This window comes from Elephantulus edwardii, unplaced genomic scaffold (genome assembly GCF_000299155.1).
Source record: "Elephantulus edwardii isolate Elephantulus edwardi_28Jun2011 unplaced genomic scaffold, EleEdw1.0 scaffold00086, whole genome shotgun sequence".
Lineage (NCBI taxonomy): Eukaryota > Metazoa > Chordata > Mammalia > Macroscelidea > Macroscelididae > Elephantulus > Elephantulus edwardii.
In genome coordinates, this window is record NW_006399836.1 from 5,002,569 (window position 1) to 5,028,454 (window position 25,886).

Below are 25,886 nucleotides of genomic sequence, written 5' to 3' on the forward strand. Positions count from 1 at the left end.
ATTGGATCTGACTAGTACAGGAGGAGACTGCCCCTCCTTCTCCAGCAAAGCATCTGGTGGATTTGAACCACACAGTTCTGGGTTTGCAGTGCAGTTTCTTGCCACTAAGCCACCAGAGCTCAAGATTGTGATTTTAATCAGTTAGGTCAGAGCTAGTGATTTCAAACATTCCTTCAAAACTTTGACAAAATATAGAGCAGTAAACAAATGGTTTCTGTGGATGCTGAGATTGCACTGGGCTCCATCCTTGTATACATCGAATTTTATTTGAGCTGGTTTTAAGGACTGCCTCCTTTTTTCTTTTCTTTCCAACAGAGTCCCTTCCTTAATTCGATACAAATGGAGACAATTCAGTCTCCCTTTCACCCCCATCAATCCTAACTACCCAGTCTTCACACTATCAGGAGGGTTATTGTTCATAACCACACCCATATCTGGGCTCAAACTCTCAGACCCTTTCATTGTTGTCACTTCGGTAATAACTTTTCCTCCAGGAGCTTGACAAGTTTACTCCTGAAGAGGACAGACACCTAGGGTTCCCTCTTTGGAGGCTGGTTTCAATTAATCTGTTCCTGACTGGGTGTTCCAAACTGAACTCAGTGAGTGCTCCAGAGTGAAGCACGACATTGGTACCTTTTCTGGATGTTATGCTGAGAAGCCCGGGAGGTACACATGTTAAGTTCTCAGCAGGTAGAACCCAGCAACCACTGGACATGATAAAGATGTAGCAGTAGACCGTTCCGGAGGGTGGCTATGAACCAGAATTGACTTGAAGGTCAAAGGCTTTGTTTCTAAGGATTATGACACCACTAACACAACTTAGGGAGCTCTGGTAGCCTAGTGGTAAGAAGCTGCACTGCAATCTAGCAATCCAGAAGGCATACAGTTCAAATCTACCAGCTGCTCTGTTGGACGAAGCTGGGCTTATCCTCCCACGTGATTAAGTGCTTCTGAAAACCCAATGGAGTGTCAGCCATGGGCCAGTTCCACCTCGACAGCACAGCACATCACATCTTAAAAACACCTCTCTCATTGGCGCTCACTTCTGGCTCTACTTAGTTTTTCTTTTGTTTTGATAATACCAGAACATTTATTGTAGAACACTGGACTACTTCTTCTTCTTATTTTGTGTGTGTGTAACGTCAAATCAGATCTGATTGATACAGGAGATTGCCCCTCCTCCTCCAGCAGAGCATCTGGTGGATTTGAACCATGTTACCTCTGGGGTTGCAGTGCAACTTCTTGCCACTAGGCCGCCAGAGCTCCCCTAACACTGGAATTCTTAAGATGAAGTGGATGCTGCAGCAGCTGCCCTCTTGGGTTTAGGTGCTGTTCCTTCACAGAAACCATGCCTGCCTGTACGGTGTACGCCCTTGAAGTCCCTCGTACACTCAGGAGCGGTGGCATCTCGCCTTCCAGCCTTGGCACTCCAGTTTTATCTTCCCTTGTGCTTGGCAAGGGAGCCACACTTGCCTCAGGTGTACTTCTGGAGGTGATGGGTCTTAGAGCCACAGAGGCAGCACAACTTGTGCATCTTATTGTGACACTTTCCAAACGATGACGCTCCCTTTGTCATCTCGCTTTTGCTGTCGCGACCCTGGCTCTACTAAGTTTAAGGCTCACTTACCTGCATTTGTCTTTACAATATTTATCTCCTTAGTCCTGGCTAGGTGATTAAGTGAAATCTTGGTTATTATACCAGATGTAATGGTTAATCCTTCTAGTTTGAGTGATCTAGAAATCTGACAATCAACTTCTCTTTATTTTCATCTAAACTGAAAATTTTGTCTGATGAGACTAAGGCTAGATGTTCTCCTTCCAATCTCTTTGGCAAGTTAGTCCAGTCAGCCATAAATCCCTGGTTAAAACAAAGGTTAAAGACAGCCAATGTTTTGATAAAGTCAATATACCAAATTGGCACATTCCTGATAGAAAAGGCTTATCAAAGTCAACCTTATCAAAAAAATGGTAAGGCATAATGTAATGGCACTTGCTGAGTTCTTGCTGGAGATCCAAATTTCATCACTTATTTTAACCAAGTAAAAGTAAAACGTGAAGTAAAAGTACCTAAATCACCTGAGTGCAAATTGTTTTTTCAGACCGAGATCCAATTCACCTTTGGGAGGACACGGCAATTTCTTACTTCCTCGTATCAAGTGAACATATAAGACGACTTGATGCGGGGCTGAAACACATGATTTATAAGATCTTTCTTCTCTTTCTGTCCTTGGAAAGATTCCACCTACAATTTATTTTGCTTCTGCGATATGAACCTTGATAGTCTCAAAAGCACCATGCAAAATAAAAAGCAGCTGAACTGACCTAAGGCAACAGTTCTTCTCTAAGACAAGGCATTACAATAACATGATTTTCACACTTCAGCAACAAACAAAAGTTAACAAAGCGTATAATTTCTGTTTCATTCTTTTCCGATGCTACAAACATAGTTCTGCTTTCACCTTCATCACACTTTCATATGGTTTCAACAGAGGAAACACCTCTTCTTCTAAGAATCTCTGAACCTGCCAAGGAGATAAACAAATGTAAGACAAAAGAAAATGCTAAGGTGACAGCTGATAACATCCTGTCCACTGTCAGTTTGTATCACAGAGACCTAACTTGATAAAGATTTCAGTATCACTGAGTAAACTGTTATCTTCAACGGCCTGTCACCAATCTCTCTATAACAAACAACTCCCCTAGGGAGCCCAGGCGCCAAGCTTTCCTACAACCCAGCCGGCCTGTGCTCTTGTACTTCTCACCAGCCTCCCCTGTCAGCCAAGCAAAAATCATCACTGCTTCACCCCGCCCCTTCCTCTGCAGCCCCATTCAGTCAACAAGTGATTCATGTCCTAAATGTTCTCGAATCTCTCTCCCTGTTTCTCCAGCCTTCGTTCAAAGCCCTCCTCATCTACTGAGAGGCTGAAAGCAGTAGGCTGCTTACTGGTCTTCCTCCCTTCAGTGTGAAGTCTTCCAAATCTAGCATACAGCGCCAGTTTAACCATCTCTTTGCTGATGTGGATGCCTTTTATTTCCTTCTCTTGCCATAGTGCCCTAGCCAGCACTTCCAATACAATACTGAATAGAAGTGGTGACAGTGGGCATCCTCATCTCATCCCTGTTCACAAGGAAAATGCTTTTAAGTCTTTCTCCATTGAGAATAATGTTGGCTCTTGGTTTAGCATATATACTTTTCACTATGTTGAGGAAATTCCCTTCTATTCCAATTTTGCTGAGTGTTTTTATCAGGAAGGAATGTTGTATTTTTCTTGTGTGCTGTAGTCAGATCTGACTGGCACAGGAGGAGACTGCCTATTCTTTTCCAGCAGAGTATCTGGTGGATTTGAACCACACGCCTTTGAGATTGCAGCACTGCTTCGTGCCACTAGGCTACCAGAACTCCCTAGATAAATAATTTATTAATACACATTTCTCTCTTTTCCGAAAAGCCAGGCAGAAGAATATTTGTTGAAACCTATATATATATATATGTATAGACATAGACACAGACACAATCCCAAGCACACACTCGCTTTGTCTGGCCTTTCACTCAATGGAAAAAAAAACAAAACTAGCAAACATACCAACCCCCGAGAGAAATGTTTTTACCCAATCGTCAGCAAATGCCTGGAGACAGGATTGAACCAGACTACCAGGCTGTCAAATGAAATCTTTGTCTGAAATAGCACGCCTTCTCTAGGCTAAGAATTCAGAGAAATCCCCAACTATTTAAGGCAGCTCAAAGCAGCCTCATCCCAGTATTTCACCAGCACTCTGTCCTGACTTGTTCGAGCCATTCCCACCACCTCCTCATGAAGCAGAAACCTCACGTTCATATCCCAGGTCCTGCAGCCCCGCAGTGTGACAAAGCCAGTGGCCGAGAACGTGTTGAGTGATGCTCACCTGCTGAGATGCACGACCAGTGAAAGAAGACGGATCCAGTAAATGATCCAACTGGGAGTGAATGGGACTGAAGTAGGCATCAGCCTGAATGCGCTCTATAAGGTCATTGTCACCCCCTTCCTGCTTGACCACAGCAGCTGCTTGCTGGGAAAGCACTCTAATTTTCTCATGGCAATCCTGAAAGAGAAAGATGCTGCCAGTTTACCACCTACAGAGGGCAAGCTCCTGCGACAGTGATCAGACACTCCACACCCACACTGTCTGCACAGGTGACAGAGGAGTGCCGACAGAGGAGGGCCGACACTGAGTTCAGAGTCACCCACTGGAAACTAGTCTGCTATATGACAGAACATGGTCACTGTTCTGTAGCAATAGCAGGACCGAAGGCATCAACTGAAATGTCTTCCTTCATCCATTCCTCTTCAAGGAGGAGAGAGCAGGACTAAGACGCCCTCTCAGTTTATCCAGGGGCACGAGGAGTTACAAACCTGGCGGCTCCCGCCGGCTTTCACCATGGCCATGATGATGTTCTCTGTGGCCATGAACGGCAGCTCCTGGCGTATGCGCCGCTCAATCACCTGGAAGAGGGGGCAACATGAGGGCCTGAAGCACGCCCCAGAGCAAACAGCACACGGCTAATAGCACGCACACACAGAGGGCTACTCCCATTATTTATGGAGGACAAGAATTTTAGTCTACAGTGTATTTTCAGTTTTAACTAACCCAGTCTGGTTTTAGTTTTTTTAAAAAGAAAAGAATAATGATTTAAAGTTTAAAAGCTCATTCATAGGAACAGTTCTCAAAACCTTCACTTTGGGCAATTTCAGCACCCTACTTTAAATGCTTAGTAGATGATGGAAACAGGTCCCATATGCCACAGGTACTTAAACCAGAAAGACCAGTAGCATCTACTGGCTGAGTCACAGCACAGTTTGACTGCTAAAGTCAACTTAAGGTCTTTTTCTCTTTTCTACAAATGTGCGAGTTCCAGGCAGTGAGCTCCTTGTCTATAGATGGAGCTCCTATTGGGAAGAGCACCCCCTGGACTAGAATGCATCACCCCCAAGTATCCACACCAGGGCAAAAAAAGGTCTTATTTCTTCCCATTTTCCAAACTCCCTAATTCTGCGCCCCTTCACTGTGGCCTCTTACTTTGGGGTACACCACCAATCCTTCGGAAATATTCTGCAGCGTATTCAATATTGTGTCTGCGGTAAGAAATGCCTCGGCCAAACAGATACGTCTAGAAAACAGACAGACAATTCAAGTTATCTCTACAACCAAAAACTTCAGTGACACTCAGGGTGTGTTCCAAAAGGCCTCTCGATTTCTGGTGCCACATACATATATGCATGCACGCACGTGTGTATCTACACATATAGATACAAACATGTGTAAACACAGAGACATGTACATTCCGTGGACAATCTTCAATCTCAAAACTTCCACTGCCCTTAGAGCCTGACCGCCACTCATGTAAGCACCAGATCTTACATTCAACTAGAGTGTCACCTGGTTGACCCTGAAACCAAACTGAATTCAGTCAAGTCACCTCATTCTCCTCATCTCAAACCTGACTGTTCTCTCCCCGTAGCTCCTGCCTCAGAAAACGGGGGAACTGCCCAGTCACCTAGTTCCTTATTCTCATGCTAATCAAGCACGCTGGCCGGGCAATCTGCCTTTAACTTTTTAACCAAATAATTCTTCTGCAAATGACTTGTGACCCGTCTGATAACTCCTCAAGGTGTAACTACCAGAACACACCACAGTGGACATTTACCCATCGACATGATGAATGATACTTCTTTCTAGGGCCAACAAGACATTTAATAACCTAGCTCCTCTAATGATCACGTCTGGTCTAACCTCTGGCCATCATCCACTTTATTCTCCAGGACCATTACAGCTCCCTGAACAGCACTTGCTCTTGCCTTACACAGGCTCCAAATCTCAGCATGTCTTTAGTTTTAAGGCATCACCTCCTCTGTGACCTTGCCCTCACGTCCTAAAGCATCACCCCTTCTCTTCTCCCATCACTCCTTATGTGCCATGATCACAGCGCTCATCACTGTACTGACTTTTCACCTTGGGGACAAGGAAGAAGAGCAGAGATGCTCAAACACATCCTTCTACATCCAGGCCCCCCTCCTCCCAGCCTTTCCCAGCTTGCTGTGGGAACGTCTAATCCACTGACCGGTTGGCACTGTCATCCAGTGTGCGTTCAAACCACTGCACAGACGCTGTCTGCAGAGGGTCCATGACAAGGGTCATCAGATGACGGGCGAGGCTGCAGCAACGCTCGGAGCGCATGGGGTTCCGCTTGTATGGCATTGCACTTGAGCCTGTGCAGTCAAAGGACAAGTGACAAAGCAGAAAGACGTGAGATGACCCCAACTGTGCAGCCGGGAGAGCTGAAACACATACCTGAAAGCCCCCTAAAGCCCCAGTGGTGCTCTAGGTCTCCACCTGACACTCACCGATCTGCTGTTTCTCAAAGGGTTCCTCCAGCTCCTTGAGGTTTGCCAGGAGGCGAATGTCAGTGCAAATCTACGCAAAGCAGAGAAACCGCATCATCCCACTTTCCACACACAGGCTCTGGGAGCAGGGACCAGACAGACAGGCCTCTCTAGCATGGTGCTGCTCAGAAGCTCGTCCCCAAGACTTCTGGAAAGCACCTCCTTCCGACTTCTCTCTCTCTTCCCCAAGAACTGTGAAGCCAAACTCAAGGGTCCTGGTAGTGTCTGTGAAACAGCACTTAAGACAATGGGAGGCAAAAGACAAAGGCCAGACCAGCAAGACGACGCTCAGAACAAGCTGGATTTCGCACAGGCTTTATGGTAACTTTAATAAGAATGCCAAAAATCAGTTTTTCCTTTAAAAACACATTCAGTGGAGAAAAGCTCCATCTAGAGACCACAAATTTCTAAAAACAAAGAAACATAAGTGAAGTTTGAGGCTGATACAATGGGTGTGTGGTGCCAAAGCCCTCCGAACCGCCAGCACTCACCTTGTGCACTGATGCCCCCAAGCTGGCCAGCACAGAGAGCACCTCAATGTCCACCTTCCGTGTGTATGTCTGCCCCGTGATGATGAAAGCCCTGCGAACAAACAGGGAAGACGCCTATGTCAAAATATTTCAGAATATGCCTCCAATGGTATGCAAAGCCACATTGAATCTAGAGGCCCTGACTTAATGTGGTGCAGAGTACACCGTCTCTCCACTCCTTCCCCTAATTACTGAGCAAGGAATAGGCATGCTTCAAAACACTTAAGTCTTGCTTCTGCCTCACAGAAGTGCCCAGAAGGAGCCTGGGGGCCTTTAATGAAACAGATTTCAGTCTGACCCAGAGGCCCTCAGCAAAGAAAACAGAGCCTAGAGCAACATAATTAAGACTATTTTAAAAACTAAGAGGCAAATGATGTTCTCGTTTTCTTTTCCTTTAAATTTTAAGAAAATAGAAGAATCTAGGCTATAGAATAAAGCTCAGGCCAGAGTTGGAAATTAATGCATATAGGAAAAGAGGGTAGGGAAAAACCCACAAAAACCAGCACACAGAAAAGAGCTAAGGTCAAATCTAGAGGAATACTGAGTACAAGCTTCTAGTCACCTTAAGTGGGAGGGCAGCATATCCCCATTCACCCACCTCTTAAATCCTGCCTTTTCTGTCACCATCTTGTCAAGCTGCTCTACCTTGAAAAGAAAAGATAAATCCCTATAGAAACCCAAGGCTACCTAGTGTGGGAAGACGGTGTCTTCCTGCACAGGTTCCTGTCCTTCTGGTGCAAAGACCTTGTCCACCTCTCCTGGGCTCACTCTCACCAGGCCTCCTTTCACATACCTTTTGGTGGTCTCCCTCGAAAAGCTGCAGGAAGCTCGCCTGCGTGCCAGTGGTGCCCTTCACCCCTCGGAAGCGCAGCTCGTCTCGGACGCGCTTCAAGTTCTGGAGGTCCATGCAAAGGTCTTGAATCCACAGACAGCAACGTTTCCCAACTGTGGTCAGCTGTGCAGGTCTGTGAGCAATGGAAAGGGAACATACAGAAATCTCAAAATCCAGGCCTCATTTCATAAACGATATAGTGCTTCTAATAACCACTGTTATCCCAGGTAGGGAAGCAACTTCAGTGAGAGTTGGAGAAACTAATAAATATTTTAAAAGCCGCCAAAATAGTTTACTAAATGGTAGATGAAGAACATCAATCTCATTTACTGATACTTAAAACCTATAAACCGAAAGGCTATAAAGCATAGTGCTTTTGTTCAGGGCTACATCATCAAACCATTACAAAATATGTATTATAGACCCTGGATGAGATGGATTGATACAGTAACTGGGGCAAAGGGGATCCGTGAGTCGGAGTCAGTAAGACTGGCACAGGACGGGGCAGGCTTCAGAGCTGCTGTACATAAGGGTGCTATGAGTTGCAGGCAACTCAACAGCACATAACAACAATCACTTAACTAGTCAAACAACCACTTTTTCTGTACAGGGTACAAAACAGGTAAGGTCCTTGTTCCTGTCCAAGGGAATGCACACTCTTTTGTCAATAAGTAAACACAACAAGTCCTGACCCCATATTGTTGTTGTATACGAGCAAAGACTGCCCATCTTTCTCTCAGGAACGACATTATGTTGTTGTTAGGTTCCATCGACTCAAGTATAACTTACAGTGACCTTATGAACAGATAATCTGAACCCTGTTCTATCCTGTGCCATCCTCATACCTTATGACACGCAAGAGATTTTACCAGCAGTCACCATGTCAAACCACCTGGTTGAGGGGCTTTCTCTCCTTCGCTGACCCTCCACCTTTCCAAGCATCATGTTCATCTCCAAGGAACAGCACCTCCTAGCAATATGTCCTAAGTATATTAGGCAAAGCCTCATCATTCTTGCTCCCAAAGAGCACTCTGGCCCCTCCTGGCAATATGCCCAAAGTATGTGAGGTGAAGCCTCACCCTTCTTGCCTCCAAAGAGCACTCTGGCTGCACCCTCTCCAAGATCCAAGTTCTTCTGGCCATCCATGGGATGTTCAGTGCTCTTCTCCAACACCACAGCTCAAAGGCATCAATTCTTTTCCTGTCACCCTTATTCACTGTTCAGCTCTCAGATGCATAGCAGTAACTGGAAAAAGACTATGGCCTGAATCAGATGTCCCTTAGTCCTCAAACATCATTACTCCTCAATAATTTGGAGAGATCCCTAACTGCAGATTTTCTCGGTGTAATATGTCTCCTCTTTTACTAATAGTACGAAGGGTGTTAATTGTGGATCCAAACAAGATGAAGCTCCTCCATCCATCAAGACCCTGCCCATCAGCCAAATAGTTAAGAATCTTTGTCTTAACACTGAGATGCAATCTATACCGAAGGCTGCGTTCCTTGATCTTCTGCAACAAGTACTTTAAGTCCTCCTCACTTTCAGCAAGCAAAGTTGTGTTATCTGCATAATGCAGGTTACTGATAAATCGTGATGCCACACTCCTCACAGAGTCTAGCTTCTCGGACAATTTGCTCAGGATAAAGACTGAATAGATATAGAAAGAAAATATAATCCTGACACACACCCTTCTCAATTTTAAATACAAGAAATTTGGAGGACAGCTGTCTGGCCAATGGATTGGAAGAGGTCCATATTTGATCAAATTTCTAAGAAAAGGGATCCAACTGAATGTGGAAACTATCGAACAATAACATTAATATCAAAAGCAAGCAAAATACTGGTGAAGATCATTAAAAAATGGCTAGAACAGGACATACACAGGGAACTGCCAAAAGTTCAAGCAGGATTTTTAATAAATCCTGAAATTTCATTTCACCAAGGACATCATTGCTGATGTCAGCTGGATCCTGGCTGAAAGTAAGGAATACCAGAAGAATGTCTATTTGTGCTTTAAACTACGCAAAGGCATTTGACTGTGTGGATCATAAGTTGTGGCTGGCATTGAGAAGAATGGAAATACCAGAGCACTTAATTGTGTTCATGTGGAACCTGTGCGTGGACTAGGAGGCTGTTGTTCAAACGGAGTATGACATTATTAATGGAATAAAATTATTTCATTGTTATATAATCCCCGCCCAGATCCACTTTACTATGCAACTCTTATTCTGGATTCTTGTCATGCAAATATTACCTAGTCATATGATTTTTTTTCCCTTTTATTCAAAGAGGAAAGCAAACTGGGAGGGTGGGTTAGGCAGGGAGGAAAATGTGCAACAATGAATGAATGAAAAAATATTTTTAAAAAGTGTAACTGTTAAGTAAAACATGGAATTGGGAAATTTATGTACAGTATTTTGTCTTTTATATGAGGTATTTAAGTATATGCTGTTTGTTGACATAGTCCTATAAATAAAAGTAATTTTTTAAAATAAAAAAAGAAAAACAATTTCTAAAAATATGTAAGTAAACCAGTATAAAATAAAAATTTTATTTTAAAAAAAATGGGAGTGAAATACAACAAGGATGAGAAGAATGGAAAAGGCCAAGCAAGACTGGCAGTGGAGGGAGAAGTGGGTGAAAAAGCCAAGATCCGAGGACGAGAAGCAAGCCATCTCTTCATGACGGAATCCCAAAAATACATAAAAACAATGATGTATTTCCTAACACAGAAGTTAATGGTTTTGTTTCTAGTTTGAAGTCTTGATCCACTGCAGATTTATTTCTAAATATATGAGTCAGAACCAACTCATAGCTGACCTTCAGTAGGTTTTCATAGGTAGTAAATTAGAATGGGAGGAAATTGTCCAGAAGGCATGTGGTTCAAACCCACCAGCTGCTCCTTGGGAGAAAGATGGGTAATTAGGCTAATGAATACTAACAGATATGGACATCAAGGTGTAACACGATGAATGTCCTTAGTAAACACATCACAAAGCAGTCTAGTCCCAAATCAATCCTTGTACTCTCATGGTATGGTTACTTGGTAAATCTTGCTAATACATTACTCGTGATCGCTGTCACATTGGTTCACAGTGATGCCGAGTATAACAGAACAAAACACTGCCTCATTCTGGACAATCCAAAGATATAGTATTTGCATAAACTTGATCAGTCACACATGTACAACCTCATTTATTGAAAATGTTTTCAGGAAGCAAATCTATAAAGACAGAAAGTCACTTAGTGGTTGCCCAGGGCTGAGAAAGAGGATGAGGGGAAAATCGTCAAGGGTATCAATTCAACTCAGTGCTGCTGAGTCAGAACCCCTTCATAACTGCCCCTTCAGAGGTTTCAGAGGATGGCTCATCTTTCATCCTCTGGAGCAGCTAATGGATTTGAACCACCAGCCTTCAGGTTGGCAAATACCCATGACCACAGGCATGGGGTTATGACACTGTTGTGACATTAGACAGGGATAATTAACACACAACTCTGTAAATACAAAAAACATCACTGAATTCAATTCTTTTAAAAGGATTTTTAAAAATCATATTTAACTTGTATTTCAGCGAAACATTTTTAAAAAAAATTTCACAGACTAACAACCTGAGTCAATGCCTACAAAGCAGCACTATCTTCTGAGTTCCTAGAGTCTGCTACACATGGTGGTCAACATCCCCCCACCCCACCCCACCCCGCCTCTGGCTTTCGCTCCTTGAACACAGGATGCCTCCGCACTCCTGAGCAGGCGCTCACAGCTGGGGCAGGGAGCTACCGCACAGGGGGCTCAGTGCAGGGAAGTCAGCTTGACAAACGCTGTTCACTGCTCACACTACTGAGCACCAGCCCTTTAACAGGCACAGTTTTGCCAGATTTCCACTCCCAGTCAAGGTAAGCTATCAGACTCATGAGAGTGCAAGAGACTCTGAGGCGCTATAAGATAATGTTCACATTGCTGTTAACAACAGACCACCTAAACCTAAGACAGATAAAACATAGTATTCAAATAGCTGCTATTATTAACATGCACACAAATTTTCTATCACCAGCTTTAAGAAAAGGTTTTTATTTGGTAATCATAAAAATACATGTATATTTAAAAAACTTTCTTTTTTAAAAAAAAAAAATTATTCTTAATTTCAATGAAAATTTACAAAGACTTTGGATTTCCATTCATTCATTGTTGCACTTTACTCCCCTCCCAACCCTCTCCCCTAGTATACCCTCTTGGAAAAGTAAAAGAAAAATTCTTTCATTGTAAAAAACTTTATTTTAAAAAAAGGAAGGAAAATAACTGAGCTGCTCCTTGGGGGCAAGTATTTTGATCCTGATCTCACATACTTTGGGCATGCAGTCTATGTAGAAGAACGTCATGCTCAGAAGGGTGGAGGTACAGCACAGGAGAGGAAATCCCCGATGGGACCGATTGACACAGTAACTGGGGTAACAGAGGTAGATGTGTCAGAGACAGTGAGACTGGGCAGGATTCAGCGCTAATGTGCATCAGGCTGCTGTGAGTCTCAAGCAACCTGAAGGCACATAACAGCAACGATTTCATAAACCAGCATCCTCCTTCCAACAGCCCCTTTTAATCCGTGTGCGGGTGGTAGGCTCTTTCTCCACAGCATTAACCTGCCCACACTTGTTATTAATCTCAGCAGCATCAGGTAAAGGCTGTATAATATTCCAATCTGCAGATATAGTTTATCCTATTTAAATATTCTCTTACTATCAGACACTGATCATTTCCAATGTTTACTATGAGGAATAGTACTGTAACAAAGATTACCGTGAATACAGTGTTTCCATCATTTAAATCCCACCTTGGGATTTAATTGCATTTTCAAGAACGATGATCTAAATGTGTATTTTCCAAGGCCCCTAATACATTTTCCCCAGTACTTTCCAAATGAACTGCTAGATTTACTCTCCCACCATTATAGTTTTTAAAGTGTTCTGGTGTCACAGTGAATTTAGCACTGGGCTACAAACCCAAAGGTCAGCGGTCTGAATTCACCAGTCACTCACTCTACAACAGAAAGAGAGGCAGTCTACCCCATAAAGATTTACTAGACCTTAGAAACTCTAGGGGCCAGTTTTCTCTGTCCATACGTTTGCTATGAGCTGGAAGTGACTCGAGTGCAGTGGGTTGGGTTCCCCACACTACAGCTTTTGAGGGGGAATCAGACTCATCATTCTTTATAAGCATTTGTGAAAGTTCCCAAGTTATGAGCTACAATTCTATTCTGGGACATGTCACTTCAAAGGTTACCACACAGATGGAAAGTAAGAAGGCACAGTTGAAAGCCAGATGCACACGAACAAATCTAATCCCCAAGGAGTAATCGTATCACTTACTGGAAATGTGTGAAACCCAAGGTGGGAAGATCAGCTCGCTCCTGAGCGAAGTCGGCGAGCCGGGAGATCACCCTGGCAAGCTGCAGAGACCACAGGGAAAAGGGTGAATGCAGGCTGAGCTTCCTATATGGTCAGTCACTAAACTTCTAAACAACTTTATATTCTTCCTTTCTCTCCTTTTCCGCTGATAGCAGGCTATAAGGTTTCGTTCCACCTGTCTTTCCCCCTCTTCTTTTCTTTTTCAATCTAACACTTTTGCATGGCCCACCTTTTACCAGCTATGGCTCTGTCTTGTTGCCTACAAAATCTTTTTCACCTGTTTTGCTAAAAACAAAACAAAAAAACAAAAATAACAAACCCCGACAATAATAACAAAAAAGGCAGAGGTCATACCTTTTTATCTCTGTGTCTTAACCTAGGAGAATTCACAGCAACCAGAAACTGGCTATCTTCTGAGGTGTAACAATTTCTGCAGGATTTTAAGATTACTAACAAATCCAGGCCGAAAAACAAGAGTACATTCTAAGTATGGCCCATTTGCTTCCTTCATTTAAAAGGCTATCCATTAGCATTTACTTATAGGGATTAATGTATCCAAAGAAAAAAGAGACATGGGACTTATTCTACAAACTGGGTTCAGGCACTGGAGAAGATGGCCACCTATTTAGATGTACGTTCTGCTGACTCCTAATTGGTACCCACTGCCTATCACAGAGACTCGAGAGCCAATAGGAAATTCTGCCAACTCCTTACCTTGGGCAAAAGCAGGTCACATGCATTTCTAAGAATAATCAGGTCCTGCAAAGGAAAATACAATGGTCTTACGTTAAACCACATTGCATAACTCTTCTGGATCCTCCCAATGCGGCTTCCCAGCTAGCAGTTCTCTATCTCACCATTAGCAACTCTCCAGCTCTGGAAGCTAAGCTAACTTACTGGGCTGCTAAACAAAATGTGGGAAGTTCAAATCCAACAGCTGCTCTGTCAGATAAAGATAAAGCAGTCTGCTCCTGCAGAAATTTAGTCTCAGAAATGCTGGGGAAATTCCACTTTGGCCCTTCAGAGAGGTGATGAGTGGAAAGGACTCGACAGCAGAGGGGTTTACCCAAACCCGGAGATAAAGCCAGAAGCTGTTCTGTGTCAGATTATTGCTTTTGGGTTGTGTTTTGTTTTTTAATTTTTTAAATTTTGTGTGTGTATCGTCAAATCGGATCTGACTGGTACTGGAAGAGATTGCCCCTCCTTCTCCAGCAGAACATCCGGTGGATTCGAACCGCGTACTTCTGGGATTGCAGGGCAGCTTCTTGCCACGAGGCCCCCAGAGCTCCCTAGATTATTGTTTTTAAAGCACATGAATGAAGGCACGCGGTTCAAATCCACCAGATTCTCCACTGGAAAAGGAGGCGCAATCTCCTCCTGTGCCAGTCAGATCCAACTCTGAGGGTACATAACAAGGAAATAAAAAAAAAAAATTTTTAAAAAGGAAAAGTACCTGAATGCAGACAGCAGTACACTGGACTCCATAAGGAAGAACACCTTAGACACCCTCACTATCTATTTAACCAACACTTCACAATGACGACCATAGTAACATGCTGATTATTTTGCACATTAACAGACAGATCTGACAGTAATGGACACGGAGGTGCTAGCAAGGAGAGTGTTTTGCTGGCTGTGATGGTTAAAGGTTATGTGTTAACTCAGCTGGGCCAAGGACTCAGTGGTCTGTCACTTATGTAGTGATCTAGTCCTCTTCCATTTTCACTTAAGGGTAATTTTGTACAACTGCGCTGCCAAGGCAAAGGTACAAGGATCAAATCCACCAGCTGGTCCATGGGAGAAAGATGGACAATATCTTCCCACACAATTAACAAATGCAGCTGAGGACCTACTAAGGGTCAGCTACGGGTCGGTTCCAAATCAACAGTATGTAACAATCTGGTCCTTTGGAACCTAATCATGCTATCGAGTGAGGACGTGTATTCACGAAGTCCTGTTCAAGGCATGTCAAGTGAACAAAAGCAGTAGAGGAGTGGAGCCCCATTCCAGGAGGCCAGTGTGCCGGTCAGCAGGCTGGCATCTCTCACGTACAGGCATGTACAGACACGTCTGAAAGCGTCCATTCCTCTGTAGGGGGCTATGCCTCTCTGGCTGCCTGAATCCACCAGTAGCTTAATGGTGTAAGATCTCCTCTCATGCAATTTACAGCCTCGGAAAACTTGGTAGGAGTTGATTCCAACTCAGTGGCAAAGAAGCAGAGATACATTGCTAACAAAGAAAATCCTCCCCAGAAAAAAGCTGGGGAAATTTAAGGCTTCTTTGACAGGACGTAAGGAGCCACGCCAACACATGTCTGCTGTTCTTCAGAAGTCAGTTAGTTCCATTCAGTGATCCTATGCACGACACAAAATAGCACCAGACCCATCGCAATCGCTGCTGTTTAAGCTCACTGCTGCAGCCGCTGTGTCAATGCACCTCCTGTTTCCAAAGCTGTGAACGGCCAACACCGCTCATCTTTCTTCCTGAGTGACCAACTAAAATTCAAACCGCCAGAGATGCATGGCCTCCTGGGTTAACAGTGCAACTCACTTGGACTATGTCACCAGAGCAACCCTCACGTGCTTATCCTCCACCAGCATTCAGTGCCATGGAGCTGGACTTGGGACAGACTGACAGCTGACCCTCCAGAGTCTCCAGAAGCTAAAAATGGCAAGGAGGAGATCAGACATCTTTTGGAAGCAGTAATATTTGTATCCCCTCAATAAAACCCCAAAACCCTTTTTAAAGCCTTCCTGTATGACTTTAGGCATTAAAACCTTGTATATCAATGACTTTGACAGTAACCCTCTTATCTTTTTCATCTAAGAAAGCCAGACTCAATGATCTACTGATATGAAATGTCCAGAAAGGGCAAAACTGTAGATGGAAATGCCAATGGCTGTGTGAGGCAGGGAGGGTGTGTGTGTGAGGCAGGGATGGTATGTGTGAGGCCGGGGCAGCGTGTGTGTACAGGGCTGTGGTGGTGGTGTGTGTGTGAGGCAGGGGTGGTGTATATGACAGTGGTTGTGTGAGGCAGGGCAGTGTGTGTAAGGGGCTGTGTGAGGCAGAAGCGATGTGTGTGAGGCAGGAGCGATGTGTGTGAGGCAAGGGCAGTGTGTGTGAGGCAGGGGTGGTGTATGTGACAGTGGTTGTGTGAAGCAGGGGCGGTGTGTGTGAGGGGCTGTGTGAAGCAGGGGCGGTGTGTGTGAGGGGCTGTGTGAGGCAGAGGCAGTGTGTGTGAGGGGCTGTGTGAGGAAGGGGCGGTGTGTGTGAGGGGCTGTGTGAGGCAGGAGCAGGGTATGTGAGGCAGGGGCGGTGTAAGTGAGGAAAGGGCAGGGTGTGTAAGGGACTGTGTGAGGCAGGAGTGTGTGTGTGTGGGGGGGCTATGTGAGGCAGGACTCTGTGTATGTGTGTGAGGGGCTGTGTGAGACAGAGCTAGGGACTAACTACCCAAGAGCACCCAAGACCTTCCCTGAATGATGGAAGTATTCTAAACCTGGAGTGTGGTGCGGGTCGAACAACAGCACACATTTATTACAACACACCAACAATACATTTAAATTGGGTAAATGTTATGGTAGGTAAAGTAAACTTTGATAAACTACTTTTACAAAATAAGTAATAGCACTTATTTTCTACAGGTGCCGTCAAACAGAAAGCTGTCTTACTACAATGCTTGGCATCAGGAAAATGCTTGCTATTCTTCTTTCATATTTGATGACGAGATACTTTGTCTAATTAAAGGTTTTGTTCAGCAATGACCATAATCTATCTCTCTTTTCACAAGGCACAGCCAAGAAATATAGAGGGCTTTGGAAAGAGCCCTTTGGAAAATTACTTCAACCACTAAAATGCTAAGACTGTGGCTCGCGTCCAGCAGACAAATGCGTAAGCAGTGTCTGCAAGTCTTACTTGATGGCAGTTACTAGGTGCTCTTGGTTTATACTGGAAGGATACCAAGCCTGTGTTCAGCCAAGAAACCCCTAAAGATAAAGCTCTAAGGAACCACTTCCTCACACTTGGCAAGGCCATCTCCACTTTATGAATGTCTTATAAAGAGCGAGTCCAAAGCAGACGTGAACAATCCGGGTTCGTACCGTATTGTCACCAACGTAGCAGGAGGTGGCACCCAGATGAATAATGCCGGCAGCTTTGGGACAGCAGTGGCCAAAGGTGTGCACGTGAGCCATCACGTCATGGCGCAGTCGCTTCTCTTCCTCAGCTGCCATCTGGAAGTCGATGTTGTCCAGGTTCGATCTCATCTCCTGGATTTGGTCATCTGTGATAGGCAAACCCAGTGTCTGCAGAACAGGCAAAACCCCCAAATAACCGGTGTCACAATTAATTGAACTGAAGTAACACGGAGAAAACAATGGTCCATGTTACCAGTTATATCTTTCTTGAAGAACCATGGTAAAGTTACAGTCTAGTAAATTCAAACATACAAAACAGTGTGACCTGATTGTGACTGTGCCCCTATTCCTCTCTCCTTGCTTCACTTCCCCACACTCTTGACTCCCCACTAACTTCCATCTCCTCAAAGGTCTTCGCCCACTTCAGTGTAGAGCCACACTGCCTCCTGTTCTGGGTACCTCTAGCCTCTACCTTGCTTTCATCCAGAGCACTTGTTACCTAACAAGTCTCCACACAGCGGTGTACAGTCCTCTGCTAACGTGGAGGTCTGGGACTGTTTCTACAAAGGTTAAAACCAAACCTGAAATTCCCTGCCCAGGAGTCAACTTCAACTCACAACAGCCCTACAGGATGGAGCAGTACTGTCCACTGGGCTTCCTTCCAAGTCTATGAATAACTACAAAAGCAGACTCTGCCAAGATTTTCTTCCCTGGTGTGGTTGGTGGGTTTGAACAGATGACCTTTGGTTCAAACTGCTCTAACCAGGACAAACCCTAACATTCAACTCTAAAACTCTAACACAAAAGGTGACTGAGAGTGGGAATCTACTCAACTGATCACCACATGCCTCCCCTCCCCTGGGTCCTACTACACACTCTACAAAAGGGCTTAATATCAGTGTCTGGAACTGGGGCCCACGATGGATTTATGCAGAGAAACAAAAAATCAGGAATTCTCTAAGTAGTTCTGACAGAAAACAAACTATGTATAGCAAATTCAGAATGACTTGAAGCAATTCTAAGAGATACTGATAAGAAACACTGTATCCCAACAAGCACATGAAGCAATGTTCAAAGTCCCTAGCTCTAAGAGAGATGCAAATCAGAACAACTATGAGGTATCATCTCACCCCAGTAAGAATAGCAAAATAGAACAGAACAGCAAGCAACAAATGCTTGTGAGGATGTGGAGAAACTGGAACTCTTATTCACTGTTGGTGGGAATGTAAGATGGTGCAACCATTGTGGAAGGTGGTGTGGTACTTTCTCAAAAAATTACAAATAGAGATACCATTTGACCCAGCAATCCCATTACTGGGAATATACCCCAGAGAGGCCATAACTGCCATCCAAGCAGATATATGCACACCCATGTTTATCGCAGCTTTGTTCACAATAGCAAAGAGTTGGAAGCAATCTAAGGGCCCATCAACAAACGAATGGATAGAGAAGCTGTGGTATATCCACACAATGGAATACTACACCACATTGAAAAACAAGGAACTCATGCAATATTATTCAAAGTGGGTGACCCTGGAGGACATTATGCTGAGTGAAATATCTCAGTCACAAAGGGGCAAATACTGCATGATGCCACTGTTGTAGAATGCGTCTGACATCAGGGTTGGGGTATGACAGAAAAAACTGGATAAATTATGTATATTGTATTGAAACAGATGAGGGAAAGAACAGATTAGAAGTGATATATGATTGAGTATTATGGTTAGCACAGGAATCCAGAATTAAGGTTGCATAGAGAAGTGTACTGGGGGGGGGGGGGGGGGAGAAGGGATGTGGGAACTGTATACTAATGAAGGAATTTTTTTTTCTTTTTCTCTCGGAGGGGGGAGCGAGCTGGTGGGGAGGGGTGGGCAGGGAGAAAAGTGCAGCAATGAATGAATGGAAATCCAAAACCTCTGTAAATGTCTATTAAAATTAATAATAATTAAAAAAAAAAGAAAGACTGTATCAACATCTTTCTATACTCATTGTGTATCAAAGGAGAAACTAGGCAGCTGGCAGGCTGGAGTGGGTCCACATCTTATCAGTGAATGACCTGACAGTCACATTTCACCTGCAAATCCTCAAACTCAGTCTCTGCATGTAAGACATGTATTATCCAAAAAGCTGGCCTCATGTGGGTATTTAAATGAATTAAAATTAAATAAAATGGAAAACTCAGTTCTTCAGGAGCTGTAGCTATATTTCAACGGCTTGAGTTCAAGTGCTTGATGGTCACCTGGGGACAGCCAGTCTTGGACAGTTGTTAGGTGTGCTGACTTGAGTACAACTCATAGTGACCCTGTAAACAAGAGATCTGAACCTTGTCCTATCCTGCATCATCTCGATCATCTCTGACACACCTGAGCCTCTTGCCGCAGGCCCTGTGCCAATCCATCTTGTTGTGTCTTCCTCTCTCACACTGAGCCTCCACCTTTCCCACCATGATATCTTTTTCAAGGACCAGTCCCTCCTGACAACATATTCAAAGTAAGGGCGACAAAGTTTTACCATCCTTGCCTCTAAGAAGCACCTTGGCTGCAAACCTCCCAAGGCAGACTGGCTTGTTCTTTTGGCAGTCCATATGATATTCAACACTCTTCTCCAACACAACTCAAAGACATAAATCTTTTTTCTGTCATCGTGACTCACTGTCTAGCTCTCAGATGCATAGCAAGTGACTGAAAAGACCATGTCTTGAATCAGCTACATCTTGATCTTCAACAGACATCACTGCTCTGGGACTTTGGAGAGGTCCACCACAGCAGACTTTCCCAATGCAGGATGTCTCCTGATCGCCTTACTACTGGTACCAAAGGCACTGACTGTAGATCCGAGTAAGGCAAAAACACTGACAACTTCAATCTTTTCTCCATCTTTCATGATGCTGCCTATCGATCCAGTGGTGAGGATTTCTGTCTTAAGGAGATGTAATCCACAGTGAAAGCTGTATTACTTGATCTTGTGCAGGAAGTACTGCAGGTACTCCTCACTTTCAGCCAAGGACAGCATAGGCAGAGAGAAAAAATGCGAGTTATTAACTACTTCCTTTACTTTGGACCACAATCATTACCCATGGTAACAACAGTCAAGAAATGAAGACATGTGAAGAAATTTGTTCTCAAGGACCTCATCAAAGTTCTAAAGAGCTAGGATATCACTTTAAAGCCCAAGGTGCACTTGCTCCATGCCATAGTAATTGCTTCCTATTCATCTGAAAGTTGGACAACAAATAGTGAGAATGACAAAAGAAGGATCAATGTCTTTGAATTGTAGTACTGGAGAAGAGTACTGAATACTCCATGGACTGCCAAAAGAACAAATGGGTATGTCTTGGAACAAGTGCAGCCAGAGTACTCTTGGAGGCAAAGAGGCTGAAGCTTCGTTGTTCACACTCTGGACATACAGGTAGGAAAGGATGGAGGGCCAGAGGAGGAGAGGAAAAGCCCCAAGAAGATGGACTGACATGGTGACTTCAGCAATGAGCTCAAGTGTGTCAGAGAGGATGAGGATGGCACAGGAGAGGGCAGGGTCCAGGTCAGCTGTTCATAGGGTCTCTAGGAGTCGTACTTGACTCAACAGCACCTAACGACAACTAATAATCGAACAGGAAGGCCTGGTGCAAACTGTCAATACTCTTAGTACTAACTGCAAGGCTGCAAGTTTGAATCCATCCAGAGGTACCCAAGAAGGGGGAAATGGCCAGCTACTTCCAGAAAAATCAACACTGAAAAGCCCATGGACACAAAGGTAATATAAACTCACCTCCTTGGCTTGGACTGTGTTATGAGCATTACCAACCAGAAGATGATACCAAGACTGAACATATTTCAGGTAACGTGTAAATTGGTCTATTAGTAGAGTTCTCCAGAGAAATAGAACCAAGGCCTAGATATAGTCACAGGTGATAGACAAATAGAGATAAGGAAGCTTGGAGGCACACTGTCCAAGTGCTTAGCTGCTAACTAAACGGTTGGTGGTTCAAAGCTACCAGGTACTTTTCCAGGGAAGACAGATGTGGTCGTCTGCTTTGACGCATGCTGAGTTGGTGTAAGGTGTAAGGATTTGCACCGCTAACCCAGAGGGAGGAAGAAGGGCGAGCTGCTCCTCCGAACACTCAGCTGAGTCAATTCTAACTCAACAGCAATGAGTCTGGGGTTTTTATGAGTCTGCTTCACAGCCCTGAAAGCCATGTGGGCCAGTGCTACTCTGCACTAAAGGGTCACAATGAGTCACAATCACTAAGTGGCAGTGGGGTTTTATGGGCGGCTGGATGCAACAAAGAGTACACATTCAGGTAGTCCTACTTTCCAATCCTTGGAAATGAGCTCTTGCTGGGAAAGGTAGGGTCATGGATTAAGTGACTCCCACAGTGGGCTGGAGCATGTGAGCGATCCTGAGGATAGTGCAGGAGAAGGCAAGGTGCCCATCAATCTGCTGCTGACAGAGGGGCTATGAGTCAGAAGAACTGATGCCTTGGAGCTGTGGTGTTGGAGGACAGTACCGAATATCCCACGGACTGCCAAAGAACAAACATGTCCAGCTTGGAGAAAGGACAGCCAGAGTGCTGCTTGGAGGCAAGGATGACTAAGCTCTGTCTTACGTATTTTGGGAATGTTGTGAAGAAAGGCTATTCTTTGGAGGACATCATGCTTGGAAAGGTGGAGGAGGCACAACAGGGAGGAAGACCTTCAACGAGATAGATTGACACAGTGACTGCAGCAATGGGCTCAAGTATGTCAGAGACTGTGAGCACGACACAGGATAGGACAGGGTTCAGATCCGTTGTTCGTAGAGTTGTTATGAGTGGTACTCAACTCAGTGGCACCTAACAACAACAACAACAACGACAACATGAATCAGAGGTACTTAATGATATTCCAATCATGGCTTAATGTCACTAACAGCTATGGTGACATTGGCCAAGTTTTACTTAAGTGACAATGCTGTTATCAATAGAATAGAAATAAGATTTTCAAATGAGTCCGAATAGATGCAAGTCTCTCCTAATCCAACAAAGGAATGCCTTCTCCTAGTACCTACTTCTAGTATCCACTTTTGATACCCAAGTCGATTGTTTACTGTATCTCTGTGCCTCCATTCCCCCATGTGTAAAATCAGAATAGAATTTGCACTCAAGGGCTGCTCTGAGGATTAACAAGCTAGTATGTGCAAGGTCTTATAATGGCCTGGTATGCATTCAACGAGCCATCGTCACTGAGGTGGAACTGACCCGTAGCAGACCTGCCAGTGGGGTTCTGTTGTGACGTGCTGTCGAGTTGCCTGCGACCCTATGGGACACCGTGACCCTATGTACAACAGCTCTGAACCCTGCCCTATCGTGAGCCAATCTCATCATCTCTAACATACCTACTTACATTAACCCAGTCAATGACTCAGCCCATCTTATCCAGGGTCTCCCTCTCGAGGGTCAAGGACTACAGCCTTCAATATGGACTGAGGCTCAATGTCAAGAAGACAAAAATTCTCAACACTGGACTAATCGGTAGCATCAGGATGGATGGCGAAGAGATTGAGATTGTTCACAGCTTCAGTTTGCTCGGCTCCACGGTCAACACTCTTGGCACCAGTAGCCAGGAAATAAAAAAACGTATTGCGATGGGAAAGTCTGCGGTTAGGGACCTCTCCAAAATACTCAAGAGCAACAGTGTCTCTCTGAAGACTAAGGTCCGCCTGACAAAGGCTATGGTTTTTGCAATCACTTGTTATGCATCAGAGAGTTGGACAATGACTAGGGAGGACAGAAGGAGAATTGACGTCTTTGAGCTGTGGTGCTGGAGAAGAGTGTTGAATGGACCACGGACTGCCAAGAAAACAAACAGATTCATCGTAGAGAGGATTAAACCAGGCTGCTCCTTGGAGGCAAGGATTCTGGGGCTTCGTCTGACATACTTTGGACATGTAAGGAGAGACAGGTCTTTAGAGAGGGACATCATGCTGGGTAGAGTGGAGGGACAGTGCAGGAGGGGAAGACCCTCTATGAGGTGGATTGATTCAGTGACTGGGGTACTGAATGGGTACTGATGGGTGTGTCAGAGGCAATGAGATTGGCACAGGATAGAGCACGGTTTAGGGCTGTTGTACATAGGGTCGCTATGAGTCGCAAACGATTCGACGGCACATAACAACAGCAACAACAACATGGGTTTTCAGAGGCTGTAAATCACATAGGAGGAGACTTCTCATCTGTCTCCCTTGGAGAACAACTCCTCCGAGATTTGTACCTCCTACTTTGATCTGAACCTCTCAGTTGGCAGCACAATTCTCTATCCACTCAAGCTCCCACCTGGCACCACGTACCTTTCTACTGTGTTTTACTGTTTGATTTCTTGGGCAGTGACAGGGAGGGAGGAACTCTTGGATGAATGTTTTCTGTCTGGGGAGTTTCACGGCTGTAGGAATACATTCAGGTTTCATTTGACTTTGCCATTTGAAGGTCACTGCCATCTTCATTGTGGGATTTTCCTCTGCATGTTCTTTCTTGAGAAGAAATACCATAGTTCTCTGGAACACCTTCCATCTCCTTCCACTCTTCCAGGAAGGGCCTTCTAGACTTCCTTCTGAAACTCAGGTGAGCCCTTACAGGTATTCCTTATACAGTCAATCAAAAGTCTAAAGCCCTAATGGAGAGATGTTTCATGCTGAGCCACTACCTAAAAGGTCAAAGGTTCCAATCCATCGTGGCTTAGGAGAAAGACAGGCAGTCTTCCTGTAAATATTTACAATCTCAAAAACTCAACGGTGTTGCTGAGTCCCAGGCAATGGATTTTGGTTTGGTTTTTAATAGACATCTACCTCTACTTCCCCTCTCCAGGTACATTTATTTTAAAAAATCTAAATGCTGTCAAGTTCGTCCAAGTACAAAATGCCAATTCCAGTCCTGTCACCAACTATCCTGAACCACCTAAGTAGGACATAAAAGTTCAGGGTCTGAACTGAACCCGAGTTCAAATCCCTGCACGACTCTCTCAACAACTGTGTGAAGGAGGGAAAACACCGCGCTGTCGAGGGGCCGTTTTCTCCCTTTCGGACAATGCGGGATAAACACCCCCTAGTCTACAGGCTGGCGGGGTCAAATGACTAAAGACATGCAAAACATAGAGCCCAGTAATTTGTATGCAGCTCTGGGGTTAGCGGTGCAGGCATGGCCGGATGGAGTCCCTGCAACCACAGACCCAACTCCCCGCGCCAGCTCTCAGGGACTGAAACACGGGGGGCAACAGGTGAGGCTCCGGGCGTCCTGCCCGGCCGTCCGGGGGCCGAGCTCCTCGGAGCGGGAACACTGGCCCGAAATAGCCTGGCAGCTGTCACCCCGGCGGCCGTCCCCGGGCGGCGCCACGTGCGGGGCCCCTCCCCTCCCGGCCCTCCATCCCGCGCCCGGTACCTGCTCCGCCTCCGCCAGCCACAGCCACAGCTGCCGCCACGTCCGGAATTTGTACCTGTCGCTGAACACGAAGCACATGTCGGGACTGGCGTAGCGGGACGCCAGCGGCGAGCGGTAGGTGTCGGGGCCACCAGCCGCCGCCACCGGCTCGCCGCGGTCACTCTTTGCCGCCATCGCTCACACGTGACCCCAACAGAGGGCGCCGGGCGAGCGAGGGAGGAAACGGAAGTCGGAGGCCAGCGCGGGGCGGGACTTCCTTCGCGTGGTCCCGCCCATGACTGGCCCTGGGACCTTGAGCTTGCTGAGTTTTTCTGTTTGCAAAACACTAGGTGGTACTTAATAAACTACTTAACCCCTTTGCGCCTCAGTTTCTCCACCTGTGAAACGGTACGGTGAGAATTGTCCCTTAAGAATATTGTGATAGTTCAGCGAATTGCTACGTGGAACATGCTTGGAGAAATACTTAAAGCCTGGTGTGTGTTTGCTGCTGTGATTTATTACCGCCATCCACTCCGCCCTGTTCTTGCAGTCCACCTGGGAATAGACAGAATTTGGGGGAGACACGAAGACCAATAAACTGACGTTCTCGAGCATATCGACCGTGCCCCTTTCCCGAAACTGCAGAGAAAAGGATCCAACAGTCGCTCGCCGGTGAGCGGACAGTGACTCGGCAGCGGAGTGACTTGCTGAGAAGACGTGGTGGAACCTCGCTAGGAACGCGGATCCGGAGACTCCAGATCCCCTCGGCTGGACAATTCCCCGCACACGCCACGCAGGGTCCCTCTTCCCGGTGTGTGGAAGCGGTTCCTGGGCCTCCACCTCCCTCTCAGCCCAGAAAATGTGCCCCGAGGGTCCCCCTGTCCTCTGCTTGGCCAACAATAATAAAATACCGCTCAGGTGGTATGGCGATCTCACTAGAGGTGGATCATTGCCCGGCTTTACAAACGTGTCTGTGGTTAAGTCCTCAGCAGCTAAAACCTACACCACGACTGGGAAAGAAAAATGTAGCGGAAGGCTCTGTGAACACAGTCTTGGAATCCCACGGAGCTGTTCTCTTCTGTCCCCTAGCGTCAGAATTGATTCAATAGCAACAGATAAATCTACATAACAGGGTGGGAGGTCACACAGAATATGTGTGTGTGTGTGTGTGTGTGTGTGTGTGTGTGT

General features: G+C 45.3%; 1 protein-coding gene across 1 annotated transcript; it reads right to left on the bottom strand.

The window, feature by feature from the left end:
* Positions 1-2,407: 2,407 nt before the first annotated feature.
* Positions 2,408-24,893, bottom strand: ADSL (adenylosuccinate lyase). Its single transcript, XM_006890099.1, has 13 exons — positions 24,720-24,893; positions 17,279-17,482; positions 13,896-13,940; positions 13,143-13,222; positions 7,743-7,914; positions 7,548-7,594; positions 6,911-7,001; positions 6,381-6,450; positions 6,098-6,245; positions 5,056-5,146; positions 4,392-4,481; positions 3,904-4,080; positions 2,408-2,522 (listed from the first exon to the last, which is right to left on the bottom strand). Exons 1-13 carry the CDS (start codon positions 24,891-24,893, stop codon positions 2,436-2,438), a joined length of 1,476 nt encoding a protein of 491 aa, XP_006890161.1. The 3' UTR covers positions 2,408-2,435.
* Positions 24,894-25,886: the final 993 nt, after the last annotated feature.